Source organism: Pleurodeles waltl, chromosome 5 (assembly GCF_031143425.1).
Source record: "Pleurodeles waltl isolate 20211129_DDA chromosome 5, aPleWal1.hap1.20221129, whole genome shotgun sequence".
NCBI lineage: Eukaryota > Metazoa > Chordata > Amphibia > Caudata > Salamandridae > Pleurodeles > Pleurodeles waltl.
The window spans coordinates 751,451,550-751,469,122 of NC_090444.1; the positions used below are offsets into that span (position 1 = coordinate 751,451,550).

At 44.4% G+C, this 17,573-nt stretch overlaps 1 protein-coding gene across 1 annotated transcript in view; it reads left to right on the forward strand.

The window, feature by feature from the left end:
• MAL (mal, T cell differentiation protein) overlaps nucleotides 1-17,573 on the forward strand; it is a 236,354-nt gene that overhangs the window by 140,131 nt on the left and 78,650 nt on the right. Inside the window, exon 3 of the mRNA XM_069234715.1 lies at nucleotides 1,047-1,178. Coding sequence (XP_069090816.1) covers nucleotides 1,047-1,178 — 132 coding nt within the window. The remainder of the gene's footprint in view (nucleotides 1-1,046; nucleotides 1,179-17,573) is intronic.

Sequence of the window (17,573 nt, forward strand, 5' to 3'; positions counted from 1 at the left end):
GTCAGGGACACCATCCTGCATCCGCCATTGCGACTCGCAATTTGCAAGTCGCAATGCCAGAATTTGCTACATCTGGCCCATGATTGGTTAGTGCAAGAATCATACCATGCTGACTTTGCAGTCTCTGTACTTTCCTAAGAAAGGAAACTGGATTTAAGGTTGAGCCAGATCTCCTTTTTGAGACCATTCCTGATCCCCTAGGGACGCTGACCGACCTGTTACTAATTTTGCTGCACACTTGAGACAAACACTTTTTCATGATTGTGCACCTTATTATATTTCCTATACCAGGAACCTCAATGGAAATTGATGTTATAATTATTATTGCATCTCAGCTTCTTCATTTTGAATTGTGCTTCAATGCTTAATAAACCTTTACAGTTTTTCTACATTTTTGATCTAAAACTCCTTGAGTCAGTACTTTTATTATTTGCTGTATTTTTCAATACTGTTTTGAATCTTTGTCTAGGGACACATTGCCTCATAACTTTTAGATTAACACCGTTCGCCACCACTGACAGAAATGTTCCAAGCCCCCTGCGTCCACGCCTGCGCAAAAACTAAACTGATTCAAGAGCTATTTCTGCCGGGCTATTAACTGGGACATATGCTAAAAAGAACACAACTGCTTTTTGCACCCATTATAAGGTGTTTCCTAGGTCTAAACGAATCAGTGAATGAACAGTAGAAATGTTTCTGCCATTGAAACAATTGTTTTTATATGATAGGTACTCCCTTGATTACCAGTAGGACGGATTCAAAGGAGCAAAGTAATTGTATCACTGCTCTCAGTAGTACTAGATAATCAGACAATGAAGGGCTCATTTAAAACCTACAATTCTGGGGTTTTCCAAAACAGCGCGTCTGGCACAGAAGTGTTAGTTTTCATGACTACCGAAAGCACATATGAGCACATCGCACTGACCTTGCTTACGCCTACTATTTGAAAAACTGATTTTGATAAGTACTGCTTCCGCGAGTTCCCGTGTTTGGTATAATTGCATTACATTTTGTCCAACTAAACACAGTTTTTAATGTTTTTCTAGGATGCTTTCTACCACTCCATTGCTGCTCTATTTTACTTGAGTGCTGCCGTTTTGCAGGCTTATGTCACAGTGAACAATGGATATGTACGTGAACAGCTCTATAGACAGTATGGAGAAAATGTTTCAGCTGTGGTAAGTGTACAATAATTGTATGACATTTTATAAAATCATTTATTGCTCTCTCAATAGACTTGCACATCAACTTTGATGTACACTGTGTTAAAAACAGTCAAAATTCTCTAACACGCAGGAACGGAAAAAGTGCTTTGTGACCAGCAGGTTCACCATGTGTTTTCAGTTGAAGGATGTTTGGTGTGGCGAGCATGGGGGGGGCAGGGGGGGTTAATGCAGTTAGGTATTTTTTATGGGCGAGCTCAAAGCGCTCTGTCCCGTGTTGTAATCTCTCTTTGGGCTTGAAACCACGCCCATGTCACGTCAGTCACTTACATTGGTTCGTGGGCATGCCTTTTAAAATCCGCTTGTTTTCATTTGTGAAAGGCATGCATACGTCATGCCTTTTGCGGTGTTTAGCCCACCTACACAGCACCGGTAAACTACTAAAAACATATAAGGCTCGATGTTTTCAGCCTGGGGTACAAACTACTTTATCTGTTTATTTTCCACGTAGCGCGGTGCGCTGCATTTTTCCATAGTGCAATTGCGCTGTGGTTTTTTTTCTTTACAACGTTAATAGCTCTAAATCGAGCAAATGCAAGACCCGTAGCATTGAAAATGCTAGTTAAGTTTTGCATGCACAGTGCTTGTGCTCTGCTTGTGAAATCTATGTACTTAATATAAATCTTGAATTCCTTGCTTTTCATTAGTTCCCATGCCTTACACTTACCCCTCCTCCATTTCTATTGGCTGCACCATATTTCCTGCATTTACCAAAGCATGTTCCTCATGTGTTCGTGTGTGCTTATCAGTTTCCTGTCCACCAAGTACTGTTTCCACCCCTTTTGGTTTCGGAACTTGCAAACCCTATAAGGTTACATGGAACTGATCTCTTTCTGGTTCCTTACAGGAAAAACAAATCAGCTTGCATTGCTTTAACTGCATTTTGCATTGAAAAGCACAGGGTTTCTAGCCTTTGTAAAGTGACCCATGCATGTGTGTCTGTACCTCCCCCTCCTCGCTCTCCTCTGCCCTGCCCTTGCCAGGCGTGCGACTCTGATGGACCTAGAGATATCTCTGAAAGGCCACATTTATATCAGTTGCATGTTGTACTCAATGGTGCCCTAATTAATTCTCACACAGCTTCTGTGACCTGTTCCATGCTGCCAGCGCTGGTTCAAAAATATGGACGGTGAAGTCCTCTGAGCCATTTCCAAGAGCCTGAGCTCTCAGCTGAACGTGATAATTCTGCTGAGGTTTAACACAGCTGTTACTGATCTTTGCGTAAAAACCTCTTGAGGGAGATGCAGTCCTGCCACCCCAGAGCCAAGCACTCGGGGTAGAACGGATTGCAGACTCCCCTCACCCCAGGTGCAGGTCAGTCTCAGCGGACAGGAGCCTTGGTGTGTTGTGAGAGGTACATTATGCATGAGATTTGTAAACAGCACTATCAGTCTCCTGTGTGATCTCTGTGGGAAAGACTGTTGTGTGCAGTGGCGATTTACAGTTCACTTTTGACTCAGTGTAGGCTTCTAACTCTATAGGATTTCTGAGACCACTTTGTTTTCCTAATAGGTGTGATGGCTGTTAATGAGGTGTTGAGGGTCTCTTTGTTAATACTGGCCATATGTAAGTGCCGCATGACAATGGGCTTTCCTCATAGTTCCCAATGAGATCGTCTCGAGAGCAGACGGAGAAGTGGGTTATGAACTATTCTTTCAACTGAGTGTCACTCAAGGCAGCGATTAAATCTAATTACTAAACTGAAAAAGTTCCACTGTAAGATTAAAGTCTTTTCATACTTTTACAGTGCTTGTGGTATAATTTACATACTTAGGGGCAGATTTAAGAAACGTGGTGCTGCAGCTATTGCAGAGCCACTTTCCTTGTGTCCCTTAGCACCCCCTTACCACCACCATGTGTGCACCTTATCTAAAATATGGCGCACCATGATGCAGGGAAAGGGGCAATAGTGTCATTTTTTTTTTTTACGCTATTGATGTACTCTGTAAGAGTAGCACCAACATTTTGGCGCTACTCCTGCAGAGTACATAGGGGCCCATTATAAATAATGGAAGCCCTTTTTTAACGCCTGCTCTGAACAAGCGTTAAAAGTGCCAAAAAAATGACGCATGGAAATCTCTTAGTTTTCCTTATGCCATTTTTTGGGCCTCCTTAATGGGGGAACGTCCCCCTTGCATACATTCTGCCTGGCACAGGCATAGTGTGGCTCAAAGGTTCACAAAGTGGGGCAATGCATGCATTGCGCCACTTTGTAAATATGGAGTGGGGAAAGTGACTCTTAAATATGCCCCTAAATATTTTGATGACACAGGTTATTCTTAGGCTCTTTGTGCAGAGCTCTGCTCTGGCTGGGTTCACCCTATTAATTTGATGTCCTTGTATGCTCATCTGTACTTCTCAGTCATATTCAGGTCACGTGCAGAACAGGCTTGCAGATAATTTGTCATTCTGGCCACAAGATTTCTTTTGTCTTCTTTGGGTGACCATGACAATGCAGCGAACTCGAAACTTGCAAATAAATCAGAGTTAGAATTCCAATGACAGCTATGCTTTGGTTAACAGAGGGAGGGCATTATGCGGTACGATTACCAAATACAAAGAGTGAAGAAACAGTAACAGACAACAAATATAGAGAGCTGTAAAATCACAAGTCTCAGCGGCAGCACACTAAACACACTACAGGAGAAGCGCTTACGGCACTGACCTCCGCACAATAGTCTACTCAGCAGCATGAAGAGAGCACCACTAAATTTAGGCCAAGTTTGAAAACCGCATACTGATAAAAGGTTTCTCACTGCCCGTGAAATACTCTTTGTGTGGCAAGGATGTTGCTACTCCCCCTGACGGCAAGTGATATCATGGGAAGGTAAATGCCTGGAAAGTGAAGCCTAGTGCCAGTGGCAGCTCATGACATTTCAAAGTAGTGGGGCGTAAAAGTTGGGGATGACTCTTACGTAGCAAGGGAGCAAGCCTGACTAACATAAGGGCAGTTAGAAGTAGTCCTACCCCTGAGAAAAGTTTGAAAAAAACAGCAGCAAGTGGCGTACTTTTAAAACTAATTTTAATCAAGTATTTTCAGAGAAAGAAATGTGTAGAAAACAATTCTGAATGTGAAGTCTGGAAATATTTAGAAACTTTAAAGATCACCCCATAGCTTACTGCATGGAATACTTTCAACAGTTATTTAAGTGTGCAAATTTCAACAGTGCAACAAGAAAGATTTTTAATTATTTTACCTGCATACACTACTGTCTCTACACGGCACCTGATTAGTGACGTACTGCCCAGGTAATTTCTAGATGAACCTACCCAGCCCAGATGCCCTTTACCTACTAATGAAATCCAATTAACATCCATGCTTGATAAGTTACTTACTCAGCTATTGATACAGAACTGTGCCAGGTGTGTGACTGACTAACTCCTTCCCTGCCCCCCTCCTCACCTGGACTGACATGGGCACTTTCCTGTATGCCCGTCAAAATTTACCCCAGCAGCAACCTGGGCGATGCAAACATTGGCCTACCTTAAAAACTAAAGCCCGTACCTCATGATTTTCTTTCTTGCAGTTTTATACAGCACAAATTCAGTCCAGGAGCATTGGAGCACTTTACTAGTGCACCAGCAACATTCCACAAAGTTAGATTTATTTTTTTAAACAAAGGGAGATTAAGTTATTTGCCTAGAATCACAGTATGTTGAGACGACACCTGAATTTAGATCCCCACTTCTAAAGTTGGCAACATCTTTTCCATTTGCTGTACATAATGCAGCATCAGTGCAAACTTTTCTTTAACTCTGAAAACTTCTGTCAGCAACAGTGCGAGTGCCACATCTAACACAGTGGGACGGTACAGCATTAACAGCAGAGCACGCTTCTCTGGTACACACACACACTGGCAAATACAATACAAGGTGCAGCAACCAGTGCACATGTAAAGCACTTCAATACAGCGGCGAATTGTGGCAGGGAAAAGGGGCAGGGTGGCACGTGGCAGGGGGAAAAATAAAATAAAATAATAAATATTTTTTTTAAGCTTACTTTAATTCTGCACTGCTCCACTACTCCACAGTCGACTGCAGGAACAAGCTCCCAGCCTGCCCTGCGGCCAATCCTGAAGCTGCTTAGAGCAGAATTAGGATTGGCTGGGATCGCCCAGACAGGGCACTTCCAGGCAGACTGGGAGCCTGTTCCTGCTCTATCCAGCCCCGCAACACAGTGCCGGGATGGCTAGAGCACACTGCACATGTGTGTTTGGCCGGCCCGAGTTGGCTGGCCAAACACACGTGCTCTGAGAAGAGTGCACATTGCACTCCTTTCAGTGCACGTCACAGTTAATGGCCCGTGTCTTTTATTACAAAAAGATAATTAACATAGTTTATTATCTTTTTGTATTAAAGGGTTTGCAACTGCTGCTGCTGGTGGGGGGTGACTCTCATCCACCCTAGTGGAGGAGCCACCCCTGCTTAGTGCACAGCAGCATTTTTAAAAAGCTTCCCTTGCATTACAGTAAACAAAAAAAAACTCCTGGCTGCATTGTTCGAATCCTTGGTGTATGGATTTGCTCTTAACTTTTACAAATTGCCATTATAAATGGTTTGCTTTGCCTAAAAGGGTTCTTGGAAATATTCAGCTATTTGTTTTGCATGATATATTTTAAAAACATTTGAAAGGGCCTTCTGTCTTTGTAGCATACATTTGTCCAAAGTATATCGTCACATTGAGTGGGAAGACCCTATGGAATTGTACTGGCCACTCCAGTACTGTTATGTGGCTCCAAGCTACACTGTCACATCCAGATACACTCACACATCTTGAAAAAGACCCACAGACCCACATTCATCTCTCTATCTTTCTCACACACATGTCAAGCCAACACTCCATCCCACAATATATTCTTGACAACATTACCCATCCTAAGGCACCCTTGCGCACCATCATGATAACACACTCACCATTACATACACATAAAATAAATGACTACACAAACAAGGGAACAGATGTATCGTTGGCTTTCTCAATAAACAAGTTATAACACTTTTATGACGTTTCAATCCCTTATAGAAAAAAACATATTATTAACCACATAGAAGAACCGAATGCATTTACCAATGCTTGTTGCCTAACTGTTCCCATCCTGACATGTTATGGTAATTCTTGGAAGCATTATTTCTATCCATGGAATAATGGTGGCCCACTCATACATTTGAATAGGCATTCTGAGCAACATTATAGCTATTCATGGTATAATGATGACTCACCCTTGGCATATCCTGTGTATTCATGGCAACATTCTAACTTTCCTTGTTCAATGTTGCCCATCCTTGGCATAATGTGGGTATTCTCAACAGCATCCCTACTGTTTCTCCCATAAGAGGGGCCTATTCTTCGCACATTGTGGGCATTCATGATAACTTCTCACTGCCCCTGCACAATAGTGGCCGATCTTTGACATACTAAAGATATTCTTTGGATTATTGTTGCATTTAGCTGAACAGATATGGCCATTGATGACATAGTGGTAGTTATCTCTGGCAAAACAGTGGCCCAGAAAGGACACAAAAGTTGATGGGAGAAGTGCCACCTCAGATTAGACCCAACCATATGCAAATCAGTTGTGGTCCTGCTTCAATAGGAACAGTTCAGCCTGCACTGCCAAGCCAGGTCTGACTGTTCTCCAAACTGGAACAAAAGCAATCCAAGACTGCTTTGGCATATATGGGCCTCTTGAGTTGGATGAAGATTGGTTCCTGAGGCACAGTGATCACAAGATAGTGACCCTGGCCTATTAGTGCTGATCCTTAATGACAATATAGCTATCTCTGATATCCCTGGTATAATGATGCCCATCTATTGCATATTTTCCCATTTCTCAACACATTTTAGGTTTTACCTGGCATAAAGATGATCCAGACATAGGGCCTCATTACAAATTTGGCGGTCTGACATTAAGACCGCTATGGTGGCAGCCGCCAAAAGACCGCCATGTTGGCGGCACCCCGACCGCCATATTAAGGGACACACTGAGAGGTCCACTGAATAACAGCCATATATCTGAAACCACCAGGACATTCGAGGATGGAAAAGAGGTGGTCCCACCACCTACCCTGCCAGCCCGACAGAAATACACACATCAGATTATGATCTGCAAATCACAGCAGTGGTGCTTCCATAGAGGAAAACCATTAGCGGTGTGAACCGCGGTGGGCGCAACTCACATCACAATGAACACAGCACCACATTGGATAGTATGAATACCCCACACCTGACACACATGCACACACACAACACACCTACACACTGCACTAAATAAACACCCGTACACAACTCACAATCCTTTGCAACCTAAATGCCACACACAGCCACAGACAAGCAAAATCGTACACAGAAATAGGAAAACCAACATTAGGCATCTACATTAATTTCACTATGCACACATCACACACCTGCACAACATATCCAACACATATTTTACTACTACACACAATCCACAGCAACTGTCACCCACCCTTTCATATCACTGCACCTACACCTCACCACTTACCTTTTACTCCCGCCTTTTATCTTTGAACACAACCACATTGTCTTTGCCACCACTACCATGTCCCCACAAAAACACCCACATTTCACAGATGAGGAGTTGAGGGTCATGGTCGACGAAATTGACAATGCAGAGCCACACCTGTTTGGTGTACAGGTCCAGCAAACATCAATTGGAAAATGGAGTTGCGGCAAAGAATAGTCGACAGGGTCAATTCTGTAGGCAGCTATCCATGCATAAGGGAGGACATCAGGAAGAGGTAGAACAACCTTAGGGGGAAGGCACGTTCAATGGCTGCCAGGGGCCAGCTAGGGGGTCACTAAGACTGGCGGTGGGCCCCCACCTCTTCCCCCTACTTTCGCATCTTGGGAGGAGAAGGTCTTGGACATACTGCATCCTGAGGGCCTGACAGGAATACCGGGGGGAGTGGAGTCAGGTAAGTCCCACAAAATCCATGTTACCCATTTGTCATTTCCTGCCTGCTCCCTCACCACTGTAACCCACCCCAATTCACAGACCACCCACCACACCTCTTTCCAGATGTTCTAATACCCCTCTCTAGCATGCCACATGTCCACTAAACTCACCTGGCACCACAGCCCTTGGAAATGGCATGTGAAGTACTGGCAAATCATAGCACTACAATTCTCAGACTACAATAACCCACCATTGTGAAAATCAGAACAGTGCACAAAATGTGAGATGTCATGCTTGTGAAGCTAACTACCAACACAAGCCATCTTGATTGTGCAAGTGTGTAGCAGTGAATGGCAATGACAGCAATACAATGGCCCACTCCCACTATCATCACCAACAAAACACAGCTATTGCTGAGTGCCCAGTCACAATGCCCATAGAACAAAGATTCCTAAGATTAAAATGTACTCACCTGGGATGTAAATCTTGATGTAAAAGTGGATGCACACGCAGTACAACCAGTTACAGGTCAATGTCTATTGCATACTCCCATAAAGTATCACAACTCTGACACTATTCTGCATTGTATACCTCCTTGTTATGCCATGTATCATGTCAGACACTTCGGTAGGCAACAAAGATTAATACCCATGGCAATAATCTGACAACATAAGATGTGATCAGCAGTCCAATCGCTACCAACATCATTTAATAGCCACAAGCATGGTGTATGGTATGGAAATTAGAGTCTCATGTTGTACAAAGCAAGATTGTGCAGCAGCTGTCATTGTCAGTTCTGGTGATCATGTGATGGCACTGACTGCATCTCACACAACATCAACCAAACCCTAAATGTAACAGAAACTCTGTGTTCCACTTTTCCCACAGGTAACCTTACCAATGTCACCATGTCTTTCTGTGTTAACCTTAGTCTGTCGTAATTGTTGAAAGAGTCAGTGAGTTTCTTTACAAAAACTAGTACATTTTCAGATGTTTTAACAATATTTTCAATTAGCATTCATGGACTGATGTCTGTTTTCGAATAGAAAGGAGATACTCAAGTGGGCGAATGCTGTGAATGGTTGTACACAAACTCTACAAAAGGTAACAATAACCACAATTCCTTGGGAATTGTCTACCCATCGGTTTGTGGTAGATGGGAGTCGAGCATCAATGTCCAAAGATGTGCCAAGACTGCACCAAAACCGGGAAATGAACTGTGGACCTCTGATGGAAATAATGATGGAGGAGAGAACATGTACCCATGGGATATGCAGCACAAAGAGCATGGGAAGAGTCCTGGCATTGGGTATTTGTTTTAAGACGGCAGTGAATTGGACCATTTTGGAAAACTGGTCAACCACTACCCAAATAGTATTGTAACCATTAGAGTTATGCAATTCTATGATACAATCCATGCTTATCCATATGCCAGGGATGAGGTGGTACAGGAAATGTTCTTAACAGACCTGAAGTGTCGGTATGAGGAATCTTGTACTGAGAACACATGGGACAGGTCTGGATATAGTCATGCACATCCTTGGACAGTGTAAGCCACCAAATTTATCTCTGATAGTTAATTAAGACCTTGTGAATTCCAGGATGTCCAGACAAAGGGGCATCATGACATCATGTTAGTGCTTCTTGGCTTAATTCCTTAGTGGGAACAAATAAAGTGGTCCCATGATATGCAAGATTGTTATGGGCATGATTATCTTTATCTATTACTCGTGAACCTAAGTCTTCCTGGTTCATGCTTTGTCTAATTCTGTTCAAAAGTGATTCGTATTCTCAGAGCCCTGTAATGTGTTTAGACACTATGATGTTCTGTGGTGTCGGGTCCTGAATCTGGTTTGAATAGCCCCACCTGGATAGCAGGTTGGCCTTAGTCTGTTGTGGGCCCGGATGATAAGTAATGATGAAATTGTATTCGTCGAAGAACAACAACCATCTTGCTTGTCTAGGGCGTCAATGCTTTCAATGATCACAAGAATTGGAGATACTTATGATCAGTATATACTGTAATTGTACGTGCGCCCCTAATAGGTACTTTACCATTTTTTAAAGCACAATCTAATTGCAAATAGTTCACACTCTGTTACTTTATAGTTCTGTTTGGCTCGCAGCAATTGCTTTGAAGAGAATGCTACCGGATGCATTTGTCCAGTGGTGCAGTTGCGCTGCAACAGAGTACCTCCTACAGCAACTTGAGAGGCACTGCCTCTACAAAGTACCATAAGTTGGGATCTGGATGTCTGAGCCCTGGAGCCATGGTGAATTTCTCTTTGAGTAGCTTGATTGCATCATTGGCCTCCTGGGACCAGACAAAAGGTACAATTTTTTGTAAAAGTCTGGTAATTGGGCTTATCATGTCTGAAAAATAGGTGATAAAGATTCTATAAAAGTTTGCAAAGCCCATGAAACTTTGCAACTCCTTGACTGAGGTTGGTACCGACCAATAGAAAATCTCCTGCACCTTTTTTCTGATCCATGGTAACACCTTCCGGGGAAAGAAAATATCCCAAAAACTCAAAACAATGTGTGTGGAAGGTACAAACAGGCCATTTTCTTGACATCATCGCAGCACCTATCTGACATGGTCAATGTCGTCTGCTATGTTTTGGAAATAGATGAGGATGTCATTGATGTCTATAACTACACAAATGTCCAGTAGGTCTTGCAACACCTTATTTGTAAAATACTGGATTGCTGCAGGGACATTACATAACCCAAAAGGCATTTCTGTATATTTGAATAACCAAATTTGGTTAGCAAGGCTGTTTTACACGTATCACCTTCTTTAACACAGATGAGATGGTATGTGTCTCGCAGATCTAATTTAGTAGACACCGTGGACTTTTGAACCTGGTCGAGCAAGATTGTTATGAGAGGCAATGGGTATGTGTTCTTAACGGTAATCTTATTCAAGGCCCTATAGTCCATGCATGCACATAACTCACCATTCTTCTTTAGTACGAAACAGAGTGATGAAGAGGCTGGAGAGGTGGAAGGGTGGATAATTCCAACATCTAGTAATTCATCCAGATATTTTTTAGGTATTTTGTCTCTGGCTTTGAGAGAGCGCAGACGCGATTCTAAGAAAGCTTTGTTCCTGGAATTAAGTCTATGCAGCAATCATCTTCTTCATGGGGAGGTAATTGTGTAGCCTTTTGTTCATCAAAAGCATCATGAAAATCCTGGTATTCTACAGGAATTTGAGTTGTGCATGATTGAGTTAATGCAGCACATGTCAAGGGAGACACAACTTCCTGCAGCAGTTTATAACAATGATTTGACAAAATTTGAATTTCAGGGTAACAAGGCGACGGGACCAGTCAATGAATGGATTCTGAAGCTGAAGCCAAGGGACCCCTAAAATAATGCCAGTGTTGGGGGTGTCTATGCGAGTGGAGCTCTCAATAGCAATAGGAACAGTTTCATATGTAATCATTCTGGAAGATCGCTCTGAATCATCCACAGCCTTAACTGGCTCTGGTTCTTTTTTTCTTAACACAAGGTATTTGTAAATACCTGGCTAACACTAGAGCAAAAAAGTTTCCAGTAGCCCCAACATCTAAAAGCATAAGTAAGAAGTAATAATTTCCACTGTTGATTTGAAAGAATTAAGGTGACAAAAATAGTGAAATGTGGAAATGTATTTGACGTTTTTGTTAGAAAGGGGGGATCTGCACTTGGACCTTTTCCTGACTGGTGGAACCCTAGTATTTCTCTATAGAACTGGACAATACAGTAAATACTCTATTTGCATATGTTCTATGTTATCCTTGGCCTCTACTTCGCTACATTCTCCTCAAGAGAGTTCTTCCTTACGTTTCGTCAACCTATTATCTAACGGAACAGCTAAATCAATAAACTCAGATCAGCCCACTGGGAGATTCATAATATGTTCCAAAGAGTCTTTCAAATCATCTATCAGACCTCTATCAAAGAGGGAAGTTCACTTCTCTTCTGGCCATTGAGTTTCTTTTACCAGTCTACAGAAAGTTGTCATATAAGTCAGCAGATCCTTACTGTGCTGTGGTAACTTCACCAACTTATTATCACTAGCCTGAACAAAGTTGTGTTTATAAAGAGATGGTGCATCATCTCTTTAAATGTTCCAAAATCATGCAAGATGGGGTCATTGTTTTCAATGAGGAGAATTGGCCAGTTGGAAGCTGTGCCCCCAAGACAGGAGATTGTAAAGGCTATCTTAGCTGTGTCAGAATTAAAGTGTTGGACCTGGTATCCTTGGTGTGGTCCCCCATAACGTTTTTGCCTCTACTTCCTAGGTTGTTGCTGTGTGCTGGACTCTGTTCTTGCTCTTTTTTTTTTTACTCTTGGCACTTTACCACAGCTGACCAGTGCTAAAGTGCAAGTGCTCCCTATGTGAAAGTACATGTGTAATTTGCTTTTCTATAATTGGCATATTTGATTTACTAGTAAGTCCCTAGTAAAGTGCACTAGAGGTGGCTAGGACCTGTAAATCAAATGCTACTAGTGGGCCTGCAGCACTGATTGTGCCATCCACATAAATAGCCCTATAAACATGGTTCAGACCTGCCACTGCAGTGTCTGTGTGTGCAGTTCTAAACTGCCAATTCGACCTGGCAAGTGTACCCACTTGAGAGACCTAAACTTTTCCTTTTTATACATGTAAGGCACCCTTAAGGTAGGCCCGAGGTAGCCCCATGGGCTGGGTGCAGTGTATGTTAAAGGTGGGACATATACTGATGTGTTTTACATGTCCTAACAGTGAAATACTACCAAATTTGTTTTTCACTGTTGCAAGGCATATCTCTCTCCTAGGTTGACTTGGGAACTGCCTTTAAGTATTCTTAAAGTGCAGTTTCCCTTTGAGAGAAGGTGGAAATATGAGGTTTGGCTTCTCTGACTCACAATTAAAAAATACATCTGTTAGTGAAGTCGTTTTTTAGATTGTTAGCTTGAAAATGCCACTTTTAGAAAGTGGGAATTTTCTTGCGGAAACCATTCTGTTACTCTGCATGTTTGTGGATTCCCTGCCTGGGTCAGACTGACAGTTTGGCTGTTTGTGGATCTCCTTTCGAAAGTGACACAAAGGGAGCTGGGGTGTAGCCTGCATATCCTGAGGAGCTATCTGGGCTAGGGTGGAGGGAGGAGTGGTTACTTACACATGAATGGGCTGTGCCTGCCCTCACACAATGCAATCTCCAACCCCGGGTGTGTGTCTGGGTCCTGGTCTGAGCAAGATAGGATCCTGTAAACAACAGAGACTTTTCTTTGAAGTCAGGCAACTTCAAAGGCAGAAAGGGGTATAAGTAGAGGACCCAAAAACCCAGACTTTAGATTTGTTCAAGATTTGCTTCTGGAACCAAGAGGAACCTCTGCCAAGGAGAAGAGCCAAGGAGAAGTGCTGCCCCTGCTTGTGCTTTTTTGGGATATCCTGCAGTTGCTGCTTCTGCCTGTGAAAAGGAACAAAGACTGGACTTTTTGGCATATTCCTGCTTGAGAAGAATCTCCAAGGGCTTGGACTGAGCTTGCCCACTGTTCTGAAGTCTCAGGCCCATCAACAACTTCCTCTGCAAGCTCCTGGACTCTCTGCTGAGACTCCTGTCCTGCAAAGTGGTACCTGATCCAGTCCCTGGGCCCTTGAAAGGAGAAGCTTGTGGAAAAAGCAAGAAAAACCAAGTGAACCGACTTCAGACTACTTCGAGCTGATCCTGCTGCCGAATCCCATGACGCCATCTGCAACCAAAGCCGTGGTCCTCGCTGGAGTGTGATGACCCCGCAGGCCTGACTCCGCCGCACCACGTCGTGACCGCCAGATATCGATTCCGCCAGAAGAATGCTGATCCAATGCTTTGCACCTATGCCGCCTCACCTCCCCCGCTCTGCACCAAGGACCCAACGCCTCTTCATGTGCCTCCATCCCTTTGCTCCACAGAATCAGAACCGACGCTGCCTCGCATCCAGCGATGCCATGATCCATGACACTGTGCACCGACTTGTTTTCCTCATTTTCAAAAGGTATTGTAGCTTGGGGTCTGTATGAGTCCGTGACCGGCGCCATTGGCGTCGTACTGTTGGGAACAACTCCGTCACAACGCAGTGATATCAACTCATCGAAGCATTTGTGTTTCTAAGTGCTATTTTTGTGTTTAGTCTTTGAAAATTCATAACTTTGTTTGTGTATGTGTAATTTTTGCTGTTTTGGTCTTGTTTATTTAGATAAATATTTACTATTTTTCTAAACCTGTGTGATGTCCATTTTGCAGTGTTTCATTGTATTACTGTGTGTGTTGGTACAGATACTTTACACATTTCATCTGGGTTAAGCCTTTCTGCTTGTGCCAAGCTGCCAAGGGCGTGAGTGGGGGTTAACGTCATTTTTTGCTTGCGGAAAACTACCTTGCATCAATGAGATGCAAGGTAGGCGTTCCCGGGCAAAAAATTACTCAAAGGCCTTAGCGCCTTATTTATCCTACCACGCAAAAATCACGAAATTATTTAAAGCCTGGGTCAGGGCAGTCGTTAGGGACCTGTGGGCTAATTTCAGAGACCATGGAAGCAGTCCACAGGTGCCCTTCCCTGCCCCCAGGGACACCCCCAGCCATCCCCAGCCATCCCCACCCACACCTGGAGGACACCTAAGGATTGGGGGACCCATCCCAGGTAAGTCCAGGTAAGTTTTAATTATTTTTTTTAATAGTACCATGGGGGGGCTAACTTGGGCCCCCTTACATGGACCTGTGCCCACTGGCCATGCCCAGGGGACAGAAGTCCCTTGGGCATGGCCATTGGGCAGGGGGCATGACTCCTGTCTTTACAGGGGGTTGTGCGTCAAAAAATGACGCTAGTCAGGTTAGAGTCATTTTTTTGACTCTAACCTAACTAGTGTCATTCTTTGAAGCATAACCTACTGTTTCCCCTACGTCTCCCCACCCGGTTAGTGTAATTTATTTTGACGCCAACCGGGCCTTACCGCCGGCTAGCGTCATTCCTTGCATATGACGCAAGGCTGGCGTCCAGGAATGGCGCTAGATGGTGGTAAACATTTTGACGCAAACCTGCGCTAATGCAGTTTTGCGTCAAAAAGTATAAATCAGGGCCTAAGTGTACATAACTATTTTCATTGCAAATCATTACGTACTCAAATACCACTTGTCTGAGTGATTTAGCTTTTTCTCTTTTTGGACTTCATCTGCTGCCATTATTGATTTTTGAAATTCTTATTGGGATCTCTTTGTTCTGCCTTGGAACTTTGCACTTTTTGTCTTGCCATCATGTCTCAATCTAGAGATGTACCAGCTGGAGCTGTTTTTGAGTTGGAGAAGCTGGAGAGTTATACAGTTGCTCAACTGAATCAGTTCAGTAAGGATCTTGTCTGTCCCATTAGAAGCTCGGACAGGAAGGAGGAACTGCAAAAGGCACTGAGGACCTGGGTGACATCCAAGGAGGTTGGGGGCACAAAGAGGAGGAGATTGAGGGTGAGGAGGTGCAAAACAGCCATGAGGGCATAGTAGAGGTAATTGTCTGCCTAGGGAGAGGATCTCCAGGGTGGGTAGCAGTGTGTCCTCTAAGGGTCTGACTCCTGGAGAGTTGCAGGACAGACAGGCAGAGAGAGTGAACCTGTTTATATTAGAGAAGCTTAAGATGGAGATAAAAGAGATGAGGATTGCCATTGAGGAGAAAAAGATGCTCATGAGCTTAGTTTGAGGGAACTAGATCAGAGGAGCCAGTCTAGTGGAGATGGTGGCAGCAGTACCACAGTGCAGCCTGAGAGGAGGGTGCACATTCCTAAAGACCGAGTGAAGGATTATAAGAGGGAGGATGACATACACTTGTGGTTTTAGGGGTATGAGTCTGCTATCCAGATGAACATGGTCCCTGAAGCACATTGGAGGACGGATCTGTGGAAGCACTTTGAGGTAGAAGGAAGGGACTCCTTCACATCCTTAGCGACTCACCTACATTATCATAAAGAACGCTCTACTCACAAGGTATGATCTCACCCCTGAGCAGTACAAGGACAAGTTTAGGTCCTACAAAAAGAAAGAATCCCAAACTTTGCTAGAATGTGTTCACTCTTTCTGTAGGTTACTGGATGGTTGTGTGAAGGGTAGTAAGGTAACAACTTATGAGGGGCTTTACAACTTGATTGCTTGTGAGTACTTGTACAGTCTTTGTTTTTCAGAGCTGCACCAGCACCTGATTGACAGCAAGCTGACTGACCCCAGGAAGTTTGTGCAGGAAGTGGACCGTTGGGAGAGCACCAGGGTCCAAAGGAGTTATGGGGAGACCACGCCAAGGGTGGTCACGGTCCCTCTCAAAAAAATTGGGGAGGTAAGGGTAAACTGGGGGAGTTCTCTAAAGGGCCCCAACCTGGTTCCCAGGGTAAGGATTCCCAGCCCCCAGAATCCATGGTTGTCTAAAGGGAAACCTGCAGAGGAGGGTCCCCGCAAGTGTCATGCATGTGACCTGGTGGGACATTTGATGGGAGCTCCCAAATGTCCCAAGTGGACACCGGCGGCCACTGGTGCTCAGTCACAGGGTTTGGCCAGTAAGTGCTTGGGGAGGAGTTGGTTTCAGGTGAGTGGGAGCCATCTGAGATGACCCTTTTCTCACTAGATGACAGTGAGATGGTCCAGAGAATCCTTGTGCCTGAGAACACTAAGAAGTACAGGCAGTGGGTGACCATCAATGGACAGAGGGTGGAGGCTCTGAGAGACACAGCAGCCAGTGTGACTACTGTGAGAAGTCACCTGGTGTCTGAAGTGCAGATAGAGCCCCATGTACTTTACCAAGTAGTTGTGGTAGACAACTCAGAGTGCCTGTGCAGAGTTGTGCAGGTTCTCTTTGAATGGGGGGTCTCAGGTGCCTTGAGAGTAGCTGTGAGTCCAAACGTGCCTGTAGATTTTTTGCTTGACAATGACCTGGAGGATTCCCCTTGGAAGAAGGTCAAACACAGGTCTCACTTGGAGTTGTTGGGCCTGCCTGGGTGGCTGTGTGTGTTTCCACCCAGTCAATGGCAGCCTGTCAGGGTGATCAGGAGACCCTGGGGCCTGAAAGAGTGGCCCAGGTGTCTGCCAGAAGGAGGAAGGGCAAGGGGTACAGGAAACCCTCTCCAGAAGTTCCTACGGTCTGGGCAGAGGCTGAACCTGAGGGGGACACCCCAGACCCTACAGGGGAACAGGTGGCTGAGCTGAGGGAGGTGAGCTGACTCAGTGGCAGCAGGAAGGGGGACCCACCAGGGAAGCATTCTGTGAGGCACAGAAAACATGCCCTACTCTGGAGGTTTTGCGGCAGCAGTCTGCAGACCAGGCGTCTGGCATGGAGACTGGTTCATAGCCGATTTATTGGGAGGATTACCTCCTTCATAGTGAGCCTAAGGTAGCGGAGCCTGGCTCAGCCCGTGTGCTGGTGGTATCCCAGTGCTTCAGAGCCTTCCTAC